General features: G+C 35.2%; 1 protein-coding gene and 1 pseudogene across 1 annotated transcript in view; one reads left to right on the top strand and one right to left on the bottom strand.

The window, feature by feature from the left end:
• Diaph2 (diaphanous related formin 2) overlaps nucleotides 1–23,069 on the bottom strand; it is an 857,618-nt gene that overhangs the window by 780,133 nt on the left and 54,416 nt on the right. Inside the window, 3 exon segments of the mRNA XM_033760220.1 lie at nucleotides 542–646; nucleotides 13,390–13,566; nucleotides 15,983–16,015. Coding sequence (XP_033616111.1) covers nucleotides 542–646; nucleotides 13,390–13,566; nucleotides 15,983–16,015 — 315 coding nt within the window.
• LOC104860318 lies at nucleotides 10,835–11,972 on the top strand (annotated as a pseudogene).

Genomic DNA, 23,069 nt, shown 5'->3' with positions numbered 1-23,069 from the left:
TTTTTTCCTTCATATTAAACAAAGCTGCCCAATGTCAATTATGAGGTAGCTTACATAGCTTTCATTTCATAGAATGAAATAAAAATCAGCATACTTAAAAACATTGATAAAAATTACATGTAAGCAGGCATCGGGCACATGGTTTAAACATAAATCTAGTTAAAAGCCAAGTATGATATGTTTATATTTTCTCTTGCAAAATCTAAAGTTTCCATCCAACGACCTATATATTAAGTTGAATCCCTGTGAAATGTCAATTTTTAGTAAACACAAAAAAATATTCTGGCTCCAAACTCAATGTATTACTTCAAGAGTCTTCTATCCTTATTAGTCTCTATTGTTTATAATAATGGAAGTATCTCATTTCTAAGTATGAACAGTTCAGTTTTGAAATATATACTCACTATGTAAAAATACATAAATTGTTTCCTAAATAGTTGATGTGAGTACATACAAGCAAGAATTTGAAGATCTGCGGTTTGTTTACATTTAAGTAGATAATGCTAAGCTCACTGTGTTGGTGCCAGGAAAGTCAACTTACAGATTTGGCAGTAGCAGAAATATACTGGACAACCATCTCACGCTTGGTGGTAAAATCTTTGTTTCTTAATGGAGCTTTCTTTTCTTCATTAAGGTTCATATCCTCCTGTCAGAAAGAACAGTGTCTGTGAGCACTGAGAAATTTCTGCCTAAGACTTTCAAAAAGGATAAACATAATAGTGTCTATGTCTTAAAATACTAAGTCATGCCATAACAACAAGAATTTTTTCTGGATACTTCATTATTATTACTTATTCTAGATACCATAATCTTGTGCACATTTTACCATATATTTAGGGTTTATATTTATACCAGACAATGAGCAGAAAGAAAAAATATTTTTAAACCATTCCACAGAGTAGACTGGCAGTTTATACCATAGACAGTCATTATACAGCCCTAGCAAAACTACTTACAGTATTTACCTTGTTAGCAAAAGAAAACACACACACACACAAACACACACACACACACACATACACACACACAAATTACTATTTGTCATGTGCTCTCTTTGGATTACTATTATCCAGGAAAACAAATATGATTGGCAAATTAACAGGGAATATAAACCTAAGAAATTACTAATGAAAAATCCACAAGAAGTTGATAGATTTGAAAAAGCAAAAGAAAAGAATAAATATACTGTAGTTAGACATACTGGGGTAATAAAAATCACTCATAATGGAAAAATACTCAGTTACAAGAACACACTGAGGTTCAATAAGCCTTAATTTGCTAGGGAATCCATCTTTATTTTGTGACATATACACATATAACACTTTGATTTCACAAATTATTTTTCTTCATTTTGAAACTCATATTTAACCCTTGTAACACATGAAGAAGACACCCTTGAGGGAACACAAAACCAGGATTGAAGTACATTAGCTCCAAAATGCAGCAAGTGAAAAGACAACCTACAGAATGTGTAAAATTATTTACAAATCATGTCTGATAATGGATGAGTAAACATGTATATAAAGAACTCTTTACAACTCAACAACAAAAAGATAAATAAACCAATTACAAATGGCCAAAATATTTGTATAGGTTCAGTTCCCAGTAACACACACACACACACACAGAGGAATGACCAATAAGCATATGAAAATAAGTTCAACATCATTTACTGGGGGAATGCAAGTTAAAACCAGAAGAGATACTCCCTCACTCCCATTAGTGTAGACAGAAGAAGAAAGATGACAATCTAGGCATGGTGGTACATGCTTATGATCCCAGAATTCAGGAAGCTCAGGCAGGAAGATCTCAAGTTCCAGGCCAGCTGGACCTACATAGAAAATTCAAGGACAGCCTAGGCTCTATGGCAAGATACTGTATCAAAAAACAAACACACAAACAAACAAACAAACAAAAATATAGAAGAAAAAAGTAACTAACAAGTGTTCACAAAGATGTGGAGAAAGTGGACCCTCACACATTGTTGGTGGGAAATTGAAACGAGGGAGCCATTTTAGAAAATGGTCTGGTAGTTCTTGAAAAAGTTAAACATAGAAGGAGTACTATAAAACTCTGCTTATATACACAAGAGAAATGAAAATATACATCAAAACTTGTACATGCATGTTTCTGCAGCATTTTTCCTAATAGCCAAAAAATACAAGCTATCCATATGTCCATCAAATGATTGAATAAAATGTCATATATCCATCCAATGGAACATTATTCAACCATCAAAATGAATAAAGTACCAATACATACTATAAACAAATGAACCTAGAAACCACATTATACAAAGCAAAAGAAACCAGTCACAAAAGACCATAAACTGTATGAATCCATTTATACGAAATACAAAGAAAAGGCAAATATTTGTATTTGTGTCAGAATATCCAAAATGCTCTTTTAGTTACTTTGAAATACAGAATATATTATTTTATTTTTAATTACAGTCACCTTACTATAAAGAGAACACCAGGATTTATTTTTCCTATCCAAATGTAACATTGTACCAGTACCCTTTGGCCAACTTTTCATATCCTCTCTCTTCTCGTGCTTCACAGCCACTGGTAGCCATTATTCTATTCTGTTTCTATGATAATATAAACAAGTGGGAATGTAAATTAATACAGCCATTATGAAAAAAGTATAGAAGTTCTTCAAACACTAGATATAGAATTACCATATGACTCAGCAATCTCACTACTAGGTATCCAAAGGAAATTAAATCAGTACACTGAAGAGACATCTATACTCCCATTTTCATTTCAGCACTATTCACAATAGCCAAGAAGTGGAAATAGTGTAAGTATCCATCAAATGATGAATAAGGAAAACATAGTACATATACAAAATGGAATACTATTCAGCCATAAACATGAGATCCTGTCATTATGACAACACTGATGGAATCAGATATCATTATGTTAAGAGAAATAAGTCAAGCACAGGAAGACAAATGCTGTATAAACTCACACATATATGAAACCCCAAAACAACTGGATCTCAATTTCAAAAAAAAAAAATCAATCCTTATGTTGTAGTCAGGGTTTTGGTAAGGGGATACATTAAATACAAGGCACATACTTTATAGGATTATTTTATCATAATTATCCAAAAAGTCAAATGCAAAAGAGTGGAAGAAATTAACCAAACACTAGTGGCCCAAGGAATCCAGCTGAGGGCCTGGATCCCAATAATGTCTTCCACAAGTTCAGCCAGTGGCCTAGAGCCCATGGCAATGTCTCATGCTTGTCCATATGAAGGATCTGTACCTGGAAGGCCCAAAGGCCAGTGGTGGAAGCAAGAAAACCTATGCCAGTGAGGTGAAGGATTTGTGCCACCAAGCTGAGGGATCCAAATCGAAGCCAGGAAGTGATGCTCACGGTAAAGATCACCTAACGAAAACAGCAGCCATTCCCAGTGACAGTGAGGTCCCAAGCTCCTCCTCCAATGAGAACAGCCTAGTTCACATCAGGAAAACCATCCTCAGCAAGCTTCTCCTAGAAAATCAACAGGCCAAGATCGTCCCCTCCAGTTCTCTTTTTACAGCTATTTTAACAATCCTCAGGTGGATCCTCCAAGCCCAGACCACAATGATTCAGTTCAGCTAAACGTTACAAGTTGACCATTAGTCAATCCACCACACTTTATTAGCCTTTTACTGTTTCTGTGATTCTAACCATTGTATTTTTAATCAAGTAAAATACAGGCAAAGAACAACATTAAATTTATTTTAAAAACTTATATGATAATGTGGTGGGAAAAACTAAGAATCCTTGAAAAGCCATCAAACTGCATCTTTGAATATAGATTATCTGTAATATAAAAGACCAAAATCAAGTGTCAATATGGTGCTTTAAAAAGTTTTGTTTTTGGGGGGAGGGGAGATTTAAGATATCTGATCTTCAGATTGGCAATGCTCAATTAGTAATGTCTACAGAAATACCACAAAATCTGAAAAAAACTCTAAAATCTGAAACAGTTCTGGTCTCAAACATTTTGGATAATAGATAATAAACTTACAATAACTTCAGTGAAAGCAAAAATCACAACATCTATTTGGACACACCACAGTAACTTTCATGGTGACTCATTCATAGCCAATACTCATAAATTTGTATATGTTCTCATTTTGTATCATCTAAATCTCCATAGCAGACATCCCTGCCCAATACTAGTGGGCTATAAGAGGCACACACTTCTTGCCTTCCTAAATCCAGCTATACTGTTTTATATCAGGAGTCAGATCAAGCCTTAAATGACTCAAACAGGCATGTCAAGTAGCAGAGCTGGGCTAGTATTGCTCCTTTGCTAATGGCTGTCACCGGGGCCTACATCCTGGTATTTGAAGTGGCAGGGCTCGGCTGAGTTACACGCAGCTGAGGTCACTGTGACCCCAATTAACCCAATGGGTTACTTGCTAATTGCACTTGGTGCCAGTACTGGTTTGTTCTACCCAAGCAAGATAAACAGTGCTTATGCCCTAACAGCCCTGCCTGGCACCATCATGCTAGGTGTTTGGCAGTAAAAATTTCATGCCTTCTAAACATACCTGGCTGCCTATTCCTTCCCACGATTGTATTCAGTAAACACTGGATATGCTTGGGGGCCTTTGTCTTTGCTGCTATCAGCAGCACTGATCAGGCCCAAGATCCAGTTTTTTTCATTCTAAGTCTCGTTTCCTGTCTATTCTTTAATTTCGCTTGTGCTGTGGTGGCGCACAGGAGGGCAGAACCCACTGCAGAGGTTCTGGCAATGTCCCCTTCCCTGTTCCTTATAGATCCCAGTCTCTTCTCTTACCTTTTCTACCTTGTGTCCTTATTTCTTATTTTTGTAGCTAATCTGTAAATTACTAACATTGATAGATCAAAGCAAAATCATAGAAAGTAGGCTGTATAGCACTTTTAATGTAGTCCACAGATGCTCATCTATGTTTTATACTTACTTCAAAAGAGAGGGAACTCACAACCTCCTTAGCCCAGCCTACCTTAGGGCAGTTTAATTTTTGCTAAGTTTTTCCTTGGAAGACTAGACATGAAATATGTACAACAAAACACTAATAATGTATTGTTGCAAGATTGTACCTTTTATTTTCCTTCTCTATTTTAAAAATCACTTATTTACTGGAAAAGCACTGCACAGGAGAGACTATGTAAGACTGACTTGGAGAATGTAAATTTGTGAGATCGCTTTTACACTCAAATGGTATTATTTATGAAGCAATGTCTGATATTTATTAAATGTTATATATGCTTGTGGAATAAATAAAAATAAATAATGGTGTAGTAGGGAGAAATAATTATAATACAGGCATGTGCAGAACCCTTGGAATCACAGAGGACAGATGGAAAGGCCAGAGAAATCTTCACCACAATTTGGGCCATGCAGGATGTGAAAAGTCTAGATAAAGGCCAGGAACCCAGCTAAGAAACTTGGGTGGTTATCTATCATTTTTTGGTTGTCCAACATCATTTAAACATGCCTACACGTTTTAATACATCCTGACACCATCAGTCCCACCTAAAAAAAGATAAAATGTATAAAAATTACATTTGTCGGTCTCCCTAAGAGAGTATAGGCATGTGGCTTAGTATCTACCAGTGTAATGCATTTAAAAGAGGTACTGATTCAAAAGTGAACAATACAAGAAAATAGGCCATGAAAAGCTCATACATCTTGCTTGTATGGGTGACAACAGAGATGACACAGTTATAGAATTGATGGTAGCAGCAGAATATTTTTTATTAATACAGTTTGACCAAGTGGTTTGAGGGTGGTAACAGCTCCTTTCTCAAACTTTATTTCCATTGTGTCGTTCTAGAAATTATTCCTATAATGCTATCTGGAGCCTGTTTTATAACTTTCCTGATTAAAGAGTGAACAAATATCTCTCAATAATGTACTTAAATTAGCAAGGAAAGACTTTCTTATGCTCAGTAATTTGTCATTGATGTATTTCAAGTGACTAGTGATGAGTCAAGTTAAGGATGGTAGCCAGACTGGAAAGAAGGAAAGGATTCAAGCATCATGTAAATGATTTTTGAAAGCAACACTGCCCCTTTCAGGCTAAATTATACCTACTAGTTTGAATTTGTCTTCATGTGGTATGGCTTAGCATCCACGTCTATCTCTCCCAAATACTCCATGCTTTCATAAATTCAAGGAAAAAGTGCAAGGACCTAAAAAAAAAAAAAAAAAAAAAAAAACACTAAATAAATTCAAGGAAAAGACTTCCATCTCCTTCATCTTGAAAAACTACACCTCAATTAATTCAACCTCTGATTTTATGATCTTATTGGTTAAGCACATCTTTCTGCTAACCCAAACTATGCTCATTTTCATCAAACTTCTTAAATTCAGCTCACATGGGCGGGGCTATGTCCTTACTGCCTCAAAATATTCTGGTTAAATTTCAATAAATGTCATTATCATGAATCTGCTATGCTACCCCTTAAATAGAATCAATTTTGAAATACTAACAAGATTGTTTATATTTGCATAATTTGCAGCCAATCCAAAGAGAGTAAGTATAATCTGCTCTCTTCCCACTGATATTTCTACATTACTATGTGCATCTATTCAATTTGTGATGGCACACACTGCTAAGATTGTGCCATCAGAGTAGAATTATTTTGTAAGGAAGTAAGCAACACAGTAAAGGGCATGCAAGATTATACAACTCAGAGAAATTTCAAGATTTGGTTGTAATCATGCATATACAGGCCAGGGTAAACAAACTAGTCTATAAAGAATCCTGTGGTGGGAAGGAGAGAAAGGTAAGGGGACGAAAAAAGAAAGTAGGATTGTTACATACATGTACCAACTCCACACAAGGAGTTGTAAACATTATGCACCTGCAAACAGGTAAGAAAAAAAGAAAAGGAAGGAAGGAAAAAAAAGAAAGCAAAAGAAAAAGGATCGAGAGAAGGGAAGAGGGAGAGAAGGAAAAAGGGATGAAAAGGGAATTAAAATGTGTTAAGTACATATACCAACTTCCCACAAAGAATGTAAACATCATGTACTACACACATGTCTAATAAACCAAATAAAAAGAATCCTAGTTATTAGTAATGATATTACCTCTCTGGCCTCAAGTTTTCTAAAGCCAGTTTTCTTCTTACCCCTTATGTTTTAATAAAACTAGTTTGGTTTTAGCTTTGTTATACATATTATGCTGTTTAATAGTTCCATTGTTTGGTTCATGATACTGGTTTCTGCCCAAAATATAGTCATTTTTCTCTTCTTCTCCCTCTGAACTGCTGCTCCGCACCAAATTCATATTTGGCTATTTTACTTCAAGACTGCTCAACCATTAATTTTTTAAGATGATTTCCTCCAAAAGTGCTTTGTTGGAAAATGGCTAATCTCACATCTTATTCTTCCATATTAACTTTACTTACATTAAAACAATGTGACAAATATATCTTCCCAAAACTATAAGGTAACTGGGGATACGAACTCATCTTTGAACTCACATGCAAAAGTATAGTTCCTATAATGTAGTTCAAATTTAATAAATATTTGTTCATGCTGGGCATGGTAGCGCAAGCCTGTAATCCCAGCACTCGGGAGGCTGAGACAGGAGGATCTCTGTGAATTCAAGACCAGCCTGGGCTACATAGTGAGTTCCAGGTCAGTCTCAACTACATAGTGAGACCCTATCTCAAGAAAAAAATATTTGTTCAATCAATGTGGTATTTCTTTAAATATTTTAAATTGCTACACAGTCATCTGCATTTTTTTATGTATAAATTTACTGAATAGGTCAATTGGGTATCTGTATCACACTACAATGACTCATTTCATTTTTGTAGAAATAAGAAACATATTACTAATTAGGCAGATAGTACTTCCAAATCATTATCTCCAGCTTTATAACCCAATAATAAAACTAAATAAAACAAGTCATAATTCAATATTAATTCTAAACAGCATAATTGAATGTGAAACTATGTACACACCGAGTTCTTAGTCAAAACACAAAAGCAAGCTTTTAGTATGTTAAACATATATTTAATGTATCTACATGAAAATATATTTTAAAATGCTGTATGAAGTCTAAATAATTGACCACTTACAATAATTTTAAGCCACATTTGCACAGAGTAAATCTTTTTTTCCATCCTTCCACATATGCTAATTTTCCCTTTACAAATTCCTTCATGTTTTTAGCAAACATCGCCTTGTTCTATTTAATTTTTCTTTTGTGGTAGTGGGGTTTGAAACAAGAACTTCCTGCAAGCTAAGCACATGCTACACCACTGAGCTACAGTCACAGTCCCACACAGTGTAGTTTAACTAAAGTTACTACAGAGGAATTAAATGGAGTAGAGTAAGATGAGAAAGTCAAAAGTTGAGAACCAGCTACCTACTCATTCATTTACATTCTCACTAATCCCCTTCTGTCTCTCGTCCTCTTCCTCCCCTTCTCCATCTCCTCAGAATGCCATAAACACATAAACAGAAGACAATTTTTAAACTAGTTTCCTCTTGTCTTCCAATGTCATTTTCTACTGTGCCGTTTTTTGTTTGTTTCTTTGTTTTTGGCAGTACTGGGGACTGAACCCAGGGTCTTCACACTGCTATATCCCACTCCACCCCCTTTTTTTAATTTGAGCAGGAATCTCGCTAAATTGCCCAGGCTGAATTCAAAATTGTCATCCTCACACCTTAGCCTCGTAGAGTGCTGGCATTATAAGTGTATGCCATAACCTCCAGCTTTTATTTTCCTATCTTTTCCAGTGTTACTTCTATTTTATTTTATAAGAGATAAATGTCAACCTTGTAGGTTTTCATATCTCTTTCTTCCCTGTAAGATGGAAGAAATGCTTCTTGGCCATTTGTTTTTTTTTTTTTTTTTTTTTTTTTTTTTTGGTACAAGGGATCAAACTCAGGACCTTACACTTGCAAGGCAGGCGGTGGCACCACTGAGCTAAGTCCCTGGCCCATTCTGTAAAATTTCCATAAACTGTTTCTTTTCATGTGACATGTCTTTATTTCAGCTGAAGGCTTGATTTTCCAAAAGCTGTTTCTTTAAATCTCATCTTGAAGCTAGGATTAGTGGTACATGCCTATAATCCCAGCTCTCTGGGAGGATGAGGCACAAAAATTCCAAGTTTGAGCCCAGCCTGGAAAACTTAGCACCTTAGAGAGATCCTGTCTCAAAATCATAACAAGGATTGGGGATATAGTAGCTCAGTATGAAGGCCCTGGGTTTAATCCCCACAATCCCCAATACTAAAAAAATTGTTTTAATATGCTTTCTTCCTTCTGTCTGTTACTAATAATCATTTGAGTATTTTCCTACTTCTAGGTTGGGGGATCTGTACCTCTGAAGAGAATGAATAATGACACCCTACCTAAAAATATATCCTCCCGTGAACAATGATCACAATTACTGTTATGGTTTAGATTGCAAGCGTCCCCTAGAAGTATCATGTGTATAACAGCTGATTGGGTCGTGGTGGCACTATGCTCATCAGTGGATTCATCCATTGATGAATTCAGTAACTGAATGTGCCATTAGTTGCTAGGGCGTGGTTGGAGATAGGTCACTGGGAATGTGACCTAGAAACATGTATTCTTGTCCCTGGTTCTCTCCTTCCTGGCTGCCATGGGCTGAACAGCTGTCCACTTCCAAATGTTCCCCCATAATATTTCTGCCTTGGAGTCAGCAGACCATGAACTGAAACTTTGAACCAAAATAAACCTCTCCTTTGTTAATTTTCAGGTGTCTGATATTTTGTCCCAGTGGTAGGAAAGTGACTAAGATAACTACATTTAATTATTGCAAGGTTTTATGACATTTATTTAAATTCTTTTGTAAAAGGATGTCCATAATTATTCTCACTTCTATAAGCTAGAAAGAACAAAACAATGAAAGAACAAAACATTTTCGTTTTACTTTCCAATGAAAATATCAGGAGATTCTATATAATTATACAATTGGCCAATTCTATCTGGCATTAATAACTACCTCATGTTTTCAAAATATCCAGTTAACACTACCTATATAGACTGCAGCCACACAACATATAGGAGCAGAGATGGAAAACAAAGTTAAAGTAATGTCCAAATACACTATTTCTGAAAACAATATGAAACCAAAAGCAGAAAAAAAGGTATAATTATTAAGTGAATGTTACTGAGTAGAGCACTAAGTTTCTTCATTTACTTCTGCTATCGAGGCCCTGTTGGAAGCATCAAACTTTGAACACCTACATATACTACTTTACCATCAGGAGGGTAAATTAAGAACACATATTTCAATATTAGAAAATACAAATATTATTTTCACCTTCTTGCAATCCTTAATCCTGAGCTTAATCTTCAATCAGTGGTTTCCAAAGTACAAAGATTACGTAAATGATTCTCTGGGGTTTGGGAAGTTCTGATTATTATTCCAAAAATAAAAGAAAGTGAGGTTTACTAAAGTTTAGCAAAAGAATAATCCCTGGCTCTCTCATGGGATCTATAAGCTCAAATGGTACATGAGGTAGCTTAGGGGAACAGTGTGGTATTCACAATACAGATATATTTCAGTGTACTGCTATATACTGTAACTAGCATATTCCAGGGAAGATGGAGTTACTGATTATATTATCTATTTTTAACTGAATTAACCCTCACAAAATTAAAAAAGTAGCTCTAAATGTTCCCTGCAAATACAAAAGATTGAGAATAACATGATAATAGCAACAATGCAAGCACAAAGGAACATGAACTGTTAGACTCTTACATCTCCTTATAATTCTGAATCTTTTGTCTATCATCACACAGTAAAAGCAACAAAAATCTAAGGCCAAGAAACTTTCATCACAAGATTGAAACTATGAAGGTAACTACTGAATATAGATAGGGGTATAAATCACCAGTGATGAGCCTTACTTTAAGTGTATATTATATTTAAAATACTAGTTAATTATAGTATAAAGGCACCTTAAATTTGCAGGCCCACCTGGGGTTTCAAAAAAAGAACCTATTTCAGAATTACTAATGGGGCGATAAAAGAGATGAGACTAGGCAACACTATGAAGATGGAAGGAAAGCCAGTTATGGTGCTATCTTAGGAACCACAAGAGACAACTAAAGAAAGACACCAGTACCTGTCCTTGCTGCCACTGTGATACAGAAATTGGAGAAACTGAAGAAGATTGGGCAAGGCCTCTGGAACAGCGTTCAAGGCCAAAAATTTGGAGACCCATGAGATTGTGACTCTGAAGTGGGTGATGATGGATGATGATGATGAGGGTGTACCCAGTTTAGTCCTCCAGAAAATCTACCTTCTCAAAGAGCTAAAGCACAAGAACATTGGAGGCTTCAGAGAAACAAGCTGATCTTGGTTTTTGAGTTCTGTGATCAGAACCTGAAAAAGCATTTTGACAGCTGCAGTGGTGACCTCAATCCTGAGACTGTGAAGTCATTCCTCTTCTACAGGCTGCAAGGCCTAGGATTTTGTCACTCCCACAATGTGCACAGGTATCTGAAACCCCACAACCTGCTCATAAACAGGATCAGGAAACTGAAATTGGCTGATTGTAGCTTTGCATGAGGTTTTGGGATCCCAGTCCAGTGCTACTCCGTTGAGGTGGTCACACTGTGGAACCATTTGCTGGATGTCCTCTTTGAGGCAAAGCTGTACTCCATGTCCATCAACATGTGGTGGGCCGGCTGCATCTCTGCAGAGCTGGCCAATACTAGGAGGCCTCCTTCCCTGGCAACGACGTGGATGACCAGCTGAAGAGAATCTTCTGGCTGCCAACCAAGGAGCAGTGGCTCGCCATGACCAAGCTGCCAGACTATAAACCCTACCCAGTGTACCCAGCCACATCCCAAGGAACATCACGCCCTAGTTCAATGCCACAGGGAGGGACCTACTGCAGAATATCCTTAAGTGTAATCCTGCCAAGAGCATCTCAGCAGAGGAGGACCTGTAGCACCCCTACTTGTCTGACTTCTGTCCCCCTTAGACTCCAGGTCTCCTGGCTGCCAGGCTGGAGCCTGGCCTATTTAAGTCCCATGAGGGAGAGTAGACAGGGTGGTAGGTTGCTGAGGTCCAGCTGTGCTGGGCCCAGGCAGAGTGGAAGCACCCTGGCCCGGGGTCTTTACACCCTCCATGAACTTTATTTAATTTCATAAACTGTATCCTTTCCCCCCACACACACACACACAATAAAATAAAGAAAGAATAATACCATCCAAACTAAGACTCTAAAAACATCTGGAGGACAACTGAGGACATATATGTAACAGTTACTATGAGAGCAGAACCAGTGAGATTTGATATAGAAGTGAATGAGAAAAATGAACAGAGTAGAAAATGATCCTACAGTGTTAAGCTTAAGAGAACTGGACTATGGCAAGGCCACTAGTGAACTCTTAACAATTTTAGTATTGCAAAAACTAGTAACTAAACTGACAAGCAGATTAAGACTGTAAGTGTAAACTCTGAGTGAAGAGAAGGAATAATTTAAAAGATTAAAAGTGTTAACAAAGAGTCTTAAATGTTTGTTTTTGTCATTGTCATTATTTTTAAGCAATTAAGATAAGACAGTGAGTGGCAAAAGGAGGGACTTCCAGGTGATCATGAAATACTGGAAAGTGAAGGACTTATCTGATAAGGAAAGGAGTACTGCAAACATTTATAAAATTGTTTATATAGAATTTATAAGGGATAAATGAGAGAGAAATTTAAACTAATGAATTATGGATCAGGATCTCCAGTTCTCCTCTGATCAAAGTAAGCAATGTAATATGGCCCAATGCCTCATTTCTGCCTTCTAACATTAACTGCCAAATTTTAAAAATAATATATTTATTATCTAATACAAGAAATAATTTAGGGAGGCTGAGGCAGGAGTATCGCTGTGAGTTCAAGACCAGCCTAGGCTACATAGAGAGTTCCTGGTCAGTCTCAACTACATAGTGAGACCCTGTCTCAAAAAAAAAAATATATAATAATAATAATTTATATCATAAGCTAGAAAATATAATATGCTAAACATGCAAGCTGTATGACTATTGCTAATAGAACAATAGATGAACTAATTTCTGTTCCCCAAAAGAACTGTGGACTTAGGCTTGTTTTGTTTTGTAGAAATAAACACATAAATGAGTTAACTGAAACTTTGACCAATGCCCCAGAAACTAGAAAACAAGAATAACTAAGTGTCTCTGCTTTTAGGAGCTCATAGTGTAAGAGAGACAAGTAAGGATGTTTTAGCTCAAAAAACCATTAGTTTTACAAATAGTTCTGTTGCATAAGCGAGGTTTTGTTTCGTCCTTTGCATGATAAATACCTTCCACACAAATATACTTACTTAAATACGCTGGTATTCTAGGGACACACACTTTCAAAACTAAAACAAAATTAGAGCTCAAACTTACCATCATTTTTTCAAAGAGATCCAGTACTTCTTTTTCTGACAAATTCAAAGATCGCTCATCATATAATGGCTGAGCTGCTGGGAACTCACTCATCGAGACTTGAGAATCAATAGGATGTTGAATAAGAGGTTTCTCTTTTTTGACTGTAGATTTTCTAAAACTTGTAATTCGATCACGCTGAAAATACAAAAAAATAAAAAGTCCTAAGAAAAAGATCAAGAACCATGAAAATGAATTGAAACATCAAAATGGCACTTAATGTAATATATATTATTACTGTCTCTTGACAAAGTGTTATTTTAAGCAGCAAGCTCTAGTTGGAGATTGTACTGTCGAAACTTTGAAACAGAACTTCAGTTTCAGAAGTCTAATGGTGAAAAGTATTCCTCAAAAGCAAAATGTAGTTTGTTGTCATGTCTGTTTTGCACAGTTAAATAGGTGAAAAGAAAATCAAAATGCGGTGGTTGTTTCAGGGAGAATTTTTCTTTGGTGGCAACTTTAAAATTATGAAAAAAAGGAAAAATAGAGCCACTGATATCCAATTCTAAGAGGAAATTATGCAATTTTTTTTCTTCAAAGACAAAAAATGTGACAGATATATGAAAAATTCATCGGTATAGTAAAAGTAGAGTGGCTGAGAGCATGAACTCTGAAGCCAGATTAGCTGGCTTTGCGTCCAGTCTCTTCCACTAACTGAGTAGCTTGGCCCGTCTCTCTGATTGTTTCATCTTTTATAAAATAGGAATAGTGTTATTACCTATATCATAGGGTTATTGGAGATTTAAATAATATGCTTAGTGAACTCGGGTGCTATTTATTGCTGTTGTTACTATTATTATTTTCTCCCAACTTTTTCTTCCCCCCGAAGTGGGGAATAATAAGGAAGCAAAACAAAAAATAAAAATATCACTTTTTGCCTTTACTGGTAAGGTAATATAAGCAGAAATATTTTATTCTTATAAATACTATTATAGACACTGATTTTGAACCATTCATTCCATGTACAATCTCTAAAAAAATAAGCTTGCTGTTTTACAGAAAATATCCATCCCATAAAATAAGCCCATCTATTTTAAACCACAAAACAATGGACATCAAAAATTAGTAATATACATAAAACTGAATGGAACTCAGTTTTATTCGAGTTTCTGTTAAGAAGCACATGCATACCATAGCTTGTGTTAAATAAGCAGATACATTAGATATGCGAACAGTGCATGTTCACTGCCATGTTACCAGAGTTCTTAAAAATTACTTCAACAATACAAAAAGCATCACATATGTTATTACTGTAGCTTATGTAAAATTATATTGACCCCTCCACACTATAAGAACATATCTTTTATTACACTGATTCAAAGAACACGTTTTTAACTAAAAGGTGTACTTTGAAAAAATGAGCTGTTTTAAGCAGCTTATTTAGGATTACAAAAAGGAACTCAATATGTAGTTGCTTACAAAGAGATAATATAAACCAGTGTTTTGGAGCTAGGACGAAATATGAAAAATCGTCTAGACCAACTCCCTCATTTCACAGGAAAAGAGATATATCTAAATTCATGAGCCTGTGGATCCTATCTTGTCTTCACATTAACTTAAAATTCATTTCTTTGAATTATTTTGCATATGTGCTACAAAAGCAAGCACTCTTTGAATTATTTTTAATTATATTTTCAATTTTTTAACACTTTGAGGGAATTACACTGGTCAAGGGAAAAAAAATTAGGTAATCCCAAATAAGCTGAGTACACATCCAACAATCATATTTCACTAAAAAAAAAGTGGACATGAAAGCATTTAAATATGCAATTGACCATTATATTAACATACCTCTTTTCCATTTCCTTTATAGCATTTAGTATTTACATTCATAGTACTAGTATTTTTACTAAGTAGCACTATTACTAACATATATGGAGTTGATCTTTCATAATGTTCTTCATTTTTATCTTTAAAAGTTCTACTTTCTTTTAGGAAGCATTTCATTTTCAGCTGTACCTTGTTAAGACAATGAAGTCCAACCGCATAGTTTCATCTACTTAGAGTGCTAACACAATTTTACATTATTTGTAGATAGGTAATTTCACACAGAAAAATACTCACATTGCTTAAAATATCATTGTGAATAGTTCAGCTATAAAAGGGCACATTTAAATTTTGAGCCCATAATTTTTAGTTAGTTTTACTATGATAGACACAGCTTGAAAATATTTAAGGTTTTTAAACTCAATAGCATATATGCAACTAGGACAATGAACTTAATTTCCTTTCTACTTAAAATTAATTTCCTGTAATATTAGTGCTTAATACATTTGCAATTTATTTGGCTATTGAAAAAGGAAATGTCTATATTTTCCAGAGTCTAAATATACATAGAATTTTAAAAAGAGTTTGGTAACAGAATAGACGAAGATGATAATATCAAAATTTTGTTGCGATCTCACACAACTGTTCATGTGAATATTCAGAAATTCTACTATATTTTGTAAACATCCTATTTTATGTCTTACATATATCAATGCTTTAATGTCCACCGCTTTTAATAAAAAAGTAACATGCATAATATAATAACATGCTTCTAACACCACCTTACCACATCATCTGCCAAAGTTTTTATTTGAATGTTCTATTAAAACCAAAAGAAAACAAAAAGAAATTCCAGTCAGACAAGAGAAACTCATAGATCAAACAACACGATAATTGAATGAGCCTTATTTTTTATCAATAGTAAAAAAATCAGAAAGTTTAATATATAAGCAATATAATCTTTTCAAAAGAAAAACAACTTTTTAGTGATTAAAAATGAAGGTGTCAGGTTTCTATTAATTTTTTGAATGAAGATTCCAACATCCCAAAGCCAAACGTGGATCAGGTATCACTATCATAATGTTCAAATATAAGAAAATACACAGCAAAATCAGAGGCTCTTGAAAGCTTTTTCAAAGTTTTGGATTAATCATGTTTTTAAAATGTCTAATTTTTAATTATATGGAAATTTTTTATTCCTGATATTTTTATTGGTGAATGTTTGCAATAACTGTTCGGGGGAAATTGTACATGCTTATAGTATAAAATAACTAATTTTTTTAAAAAATGTACAATTAGGAAAGTATCACATTAAATATTAGCACAATATAATGAAACAGCTTGATCTAAGAACTCAGTGTTACATCCAGTGAAGATTTAAAGGATACTTTGCTTTTGTGGGTTTTTCTGAGACAGGGTCTCGCTATGTAGCTCAGGCTGGCCTTGAACTCACTATGTAGTCCAGGATGTCCTCAAACTCATGGTGATCCTTCTGCCTTAGCCTCTCAAGTGCTGGGACTACAGGTGTACACCACGACGCCTGGTCTAAAGAACACGTTTATAAACATTTTAAATAATACTGAATTGTGTGGTTCTGTTAATATGTGCCAATATCCCAAAACCTAACATTTTTTTTGCATGTGCATTTCTACTTCTAATACTATACTGAGCCTGCCGGGAAATGGTGTATTCTAGCTAAATTGGAGTGCTTAATAAAAACTACAACATATATGAGCATCACTACTTGAATTATTAATATACAATAAAGCCACTTCCTAACAATTTAGTAATCTTGCATGATTAAGGAGACACCTCAAGCTCTTACATTAACATCTGATCGGTATGAAGCTGTTTTTTGTTTTCTGGGGATTTTTGGCACCAGGGATCAAAATCAGGACCTTGCACTGGGAAGACAGACATGGTGCCAATGAGTCAAACCCCCAGCCCTGAAGCTCAGTTTTTATCATATATTGCTAATGTGTCACGTAATGATAGGGATACATTCTGACAAATGTATATTAAGTGAGCCATCACTGAGTAAATGCCTTAGAGTGTACTTAAACTAAGAGGGCTATTATGTCACTAGGTGATATAATGTTATGGGACCACTATCATATACGTGGTCCCATCACTGGTAGAAACTTCATTGTGTGGTACCTGATTGTACACTGAAGTATCAATTAATAGATGTATGTAAAAGGAAACAACCAGATTTAATTGTCTATTAAGAATTGGAAGTCTGGTGTGGTGGCACACGCCTGTAATCCCAGCACTTGGGAGGCTGAGGCAGGAGGATCACTGTGAGTTCGAGACCACCCTGGGCTACATAGTGAGTTCCAGTTCAGTCTCAACTACATAGTGAGACCCTGTCTCAAAAAACCAAAAAAAAAAAATTGGATTTAACCCTTCTTCCATATTTTATATATTGATTTCTTACAAAAGAAGCTGAATAGTGCATATTAGCTTGGCTTTGTGTGTTCAATTCTTCTTAACTAGAAAAAAAAATATTATTCTCCATGGTGAGAAGGATTCTGTTGCAAATTTTAAGCGAGAAGTGATGGGTCTCAGGATCTCAGAAAATTTTTCTAATATCACCAACTCTGTGCTATTAAAAATCATCCTTCCTTAGATCAGCTAAGGCAAATATACTACTACATCTATAGCTCTTTTTTCTACTTTGAATCCTTTGATTCTCTCAGGAATCTAAACTTCTAATCTCTGTATTATATTTCATCACCAACTCTAATCAATCTTTATTGCCATGGAAAAAGAAAAGAGAATGACTGATTGATTGGCTTGGTACCAGGGACAGAACTCAGGACCTTATGCTTGTGAGGCAGGTGGTGGCACCGCTGAGCTAAATCCCTGGTCCTAGAGAGAGATTTATTTATACCAGAACTAAAGCCATTTTAAGAAAGATGATTTCACCCTAGAACTCTCTGTACTAGCAATTTTCTGTTTAGCTTTTCTCCTGGTTACACAAAACTTTAATACCTTATGACAAGCTTCATGATTTCTTACAATGCAAAACCAGATAAAGAAATGCCAAAGTATCAAGAGTGCTTGAATTAACCTTGCTACCATCTGGGTGTATTCCTGTCTACCTGAGTTTTTGAGAGAGATCATAGAGTTCTTCAAGAAACTCCTGCTTTTCATTTTGTTTGCATCTTTTAGGGTTATAAACTCAAAGGATGGAAACACACTTGTACTATATCTCCAAAGAAAGAACATAAATTAAAGGAAAATACAATTTGCTGTAGTCAAATTTTCTGTTAACGTACACGTCACAAATCCTTCAAATCTGTAAATCAACTGAACACACTGACAGTTTAATCACAGAAGTCTGTTTAAAGGGGAAAAAAAACTTGCTACCAATATGTCCATATGGTCTTTTGGGAAGAGACTTGAATCTTTTCTGTCCCCACTACTCTCTTTTTGTAATTAACGTAATGTGGCCAAAGTTCTCATTTTACAAATAAGAGGATAACATTCACATTAATGGTACCACCTGTCCTCCATTTGTCTACAGCTCAGACTTCCATGTCACCTTGGTCTCCTCCTTCTTTATTCCCATGAGCCAAGAAGGTGGCTGCCCAGTCCCATAATAATCTTGTTGCAATCCAGAGATCTGGTTTAAGTCCCAATCATCTCTCTTTTATTGGGGGGGGGGGCTTTTCTTAGAGAGAGTCTTGCTATGTACTTCAGGCTGACATTGACGACAGCGATCATCCTACCTCAGCTTCCCAAGTCCTGGGTTTACAGGCTTGTGCCACCACGCACCACAAAGCCCCAATCATTTCATCAGATTTCTGTACTTACCTCCTAACCTATCTCCCTGCCTCTATCTTTGCTCTTCTACAGCTAATTTTTTAACATAGCAAAGTAATACTGTGAAAAGCAGTCAGATTATAAAAGTCCTCAGTTCAAAACTGTGCAATGATTATTTTTCCCTCCCAAGGAAAATCAGTCATTATTACCAGGGCCTATAAGCCTCTTTGGATTTGTATCTTTTTTACCTCATCCTACTACTGCTCTCCATTCATTCAGTTATAGCCACACTGACCACCTCCCTACTCCCTAATAAAGCCATAAGCCATAAGCATTGGCTCTTCCCTCTACCAGAAATTCCCTTTTCCATTATCCACATATCTTGCTCCCCTTATAATTTTTGAAGGGTTTTGTGAATCCTATTCTGTCTACGATATTTGAAAAGGAAACACTGGCCTCCTCTACACATTCCTGGCACTCCTGACTTGCTTTATCATGCTCTGTTTTCCCTTTTGCTCCAATAGAACTTAACACATTGAACAAAATAACTTTTTCTTTTTTGGTCTGTTTTTCCTACTAAAAATATGAGCTCTACAAGACAGAGATTTTTGTACTTTGGGTATTGGAACATACCCCTAATATCTAGAGCTGTGCTTAGCAAATTGGAGATTACTTAATAAATATTATGAATGATACTCATACTCCCATTCATATTCAATGATGACCTATAAAAACTAATATCTTTAATAAGGTACATAAAGTTCTGTATGATTTGGCCCAAGGCTACCTTATACATCTTTTCCCTTATGAACCCTGTGCTGTATAAAATAAAAATGGAAATCCTTTTCCTAATATATGCCCATTGATGCCCTGGTTTGTGCCTCTGATATTCCCTCATTTTGCTACATATGTTTCTTCTTCTAGAGCCTCCTCTGAATGTTGCCAATTTTTTTTTCTCAGTACCCGTGATCAAACTCAGGACCTTACACTTGCCAGGCAGTCATGATGCCACTGAGCTACATTCCCCCTAAGCTTTCTATGAAAGTAAAGTTTATTGATAAATCAAATGTAGACTCCCACGTCAAAAAGTACTAGAAGAGGGTAGTGCTTTGTTTTATTCCTAAAGAATGTTTTTTCAACAAATATTTGCAGGAATGATGGAGTATGCCAAGGCACACAGGAAATTATATGCATTTTTTAAATTATTCTGATTACATGTGAGAAAGAACCATAAAAACACTGGTCTGAGTTTCTTCATTCATACATCAGTTCATTCAAAAAACAGTACAGACTGTTAACTGTTGCATATTTATCCTAATATGAATATTTTCTCAAACATTTTTCTCATATAAAAATTTGGTTTTATAAAGGGTCATATTTTGCAAATATAGTAAGATTATTCATAGCTCTTCTTTATTGCCATTTTGGAGACAAATGTGGAGTACTGAAAAAAAATCCTTAAGCAGATATGAAGAGACTGTTCACAAACGATGATTCTGGGCCTATACAGATTAAAGATGCATTAAAAAATCCATATATGTTTAAATTAAATGACTTGCACTTGGAAAGAAACAATGTCCATCACATAATTGGCTTGAAGTATTAATTTAAAAAGAGATTTGAAAAGACTCTGTCACAGCAAAAAAATACAGAAGTTCAGGGAATCACAAGAAGTTGTTTTTTGGCAAATTAAATCAATCATTTTTATGTGAATTGCTCTTTAAAACACATTTGAAAATGGTTGCATTAAAATACATTTTCAAGGGGCTGGGGATTTAGCTCAGTGGTTCCACCACCTGCCTTGCAAGCACAAGGTCCCAAGTTCAATCCCTGTACCTAAATAAAGAAACAAATACATAAAATAAAATAAAATAAATTTTCAGGACTGGAGGTATAGCACAGTGGTAGAGCGCTCACCTAGCACACATGAGGGCTTGAGTTTGATCACCAGCACCACAAAATAAATAAATAAAATACCTTTGCATTTACAGTAATGTTCTTCAGGGATAAGCTCTCAAATTTTATCTGAATGGAATTTATGTAGACATGTGCATCTCTTCCTCATAACACACAGAAGTAAACAGAATTCATTCCTGTGTACAAACTACACAGTTATTATGGAGTTTTTTAAAAGAAGATTAAAATGACCCAATAACTGTTTATTAGAATCACTTCCTTGAATTAAAAGCAATGATTAAAGTCATTTAAGTTTTTATTATGCAAATCTAAGGATAATAGTCATTACAATGAGGGCAATAGCACAAATAAGTACAGTGACCATATATTTTCATTAAAATCAATTCTGGAAAAGCAATCAGATTGTGTGGTATTCAAGCAACCAAAGTTTATTAAAATTCACTTATGATCAGCTATATTAAATATAACTTATTACATTATATGAATATTATATAATTATAAAAGTATCACTCTAGAGTCTTAACCCCATAAGAATAAGAGAAATGGCTGACTTATACACTCTCTTGCTGAAGTTCTGATTGCAATGCAAAAGATCATTATCGCAAGAAAATTAAGTTTTAATTTTCTCAATCAGGCATAAATTAACAAAAACAGCAAGATTGAAAGATACAACTCTCTTATGGCTAATGTTACATAGTATTACAATATTTTATAAACATTGTGTAATTTCTGTAATACCACAGAAATTGGATAACTAAATTGCCTATACTGTAATTCAAAGACCTCATACCAACTCAAAAACTTAGTCATACTAGTTGATAAATCTTATTCCCTCTTAAAGAAAATCAATAATTGGCCATTACAACAAAGAGGAAATATCATTTACTGACCTAGCTTTAAGTTTCTTGCTTTCCAAGAAAGGTAAGGGCAATAGGACAGAACAAAAAACCACTAACTCAATTGAACAAATATTTGAGCATGCACCTGTTCAATACTGGGCACTAGGAATACAAGGCAAACAAAATAAGTGTGTTTTCTTCCTTGATGGAGGTTGCTGTTTAGGTGAAGATCAGAGGAAAGAAAGAATAATCACAATAAAAAAATCCTGCGAGGTTTGACAAGGTAGTACTCTACTTTAGCCTCCACATACTTTCCAAGTCAGAAAGATCTTGTGGAAACTGATCGACACCAATCAGTGACCCAGAGTTTGATTTCTCTGGATGACAACCCTTCCTAATACCTACTCAGATCAGTGGCAGCCACAGATGGCAATAGATACTATTCAAAAGCTTAACTTCCAACTTTTCAGATTCTGTATTCTGAACTTTAAAAATCAGTAAGACCAAGGAAGGTAATTCAAAGCTATTCAACCACCTGGTGACTAAACTGAATATCCTTGTAAAATCATTCAAATAATTTGTTATAAAGAGATTTCTGTGTTAGTTGAGTACCACTCAGTTGTGTTCATTTCAACAAGAAAGCCACCTATGGATAAAATCTGTTTTGAAGTGAGCTAACTGCAGAGATTTGCTTCTAAGAATGACAGGAAGAAAACTAATTTTGGCTTTCATAATCACTGAAATATTTACAGTCTATATTTAAAATTACCCCAAAACATCCTTTTGTCTCCCTTCTAACAGCAATTTTCAGATATCCACATAGCATCTTAGGCACTGACGTCTACCACCACTAGCATTTAGAAAAAGATAGATCAATTGGCAGCATGCTAGGCGAGCAGGGATCTTAAAGAGGCATGGCCCTGCCCTCAAAGCTCAAAAGACTATTGCATATGCCCACTATAAGAAATAAATAGAAGATAAGCCCTAGGTACATGACTTTTTGGGATGTGCATAATACAAGCCCTACCCCAAAAATTAGCCCCAGTTAAGATGGTCAGCCAGACCAACTTATTGAATATGTCCATTGCAACACAAGACAGAAACACTAAATTAGAAAATAAGAAGATATAATTAAATATAAATAATATTAGATGTTAATAATTAAAATAAATACTATAGATTATAATTAAGTATTTGTAAATACCCAAAAGGGTGCCTTTTGATGAGAGGTCAACACCTGAATGAACAGGTGAACTAAAGACTTATTGCTAAATGACCAATTGGAGTACAGACACAACACACCAATACTTTGTACACTTGATAAAAAGTTATGGCTGTGTCTAATATGAA

Source organism: Fukomys damarensis, unplaced genomic scaffold, assembly GCF_012274545.1.
Source record: "Fukomys damarensis isolate Sample0158 unplaced genomic scaffold, DMR_v1.0_HiC HiC_scaffold_39, whole genome shotgun sequence".
NCBI classification, from domain to species: Eukaryota; Metazoa; Chordata; class Mammalia; order Rodentia; family Bathyergidae; genus Fukomys; species Fukomys damarensis.
The sequence above is the reverse complement of the archived record's forward strand: the minus strand, read 5'-3'. Positions and strand labels throughout refer to the sequence as shown.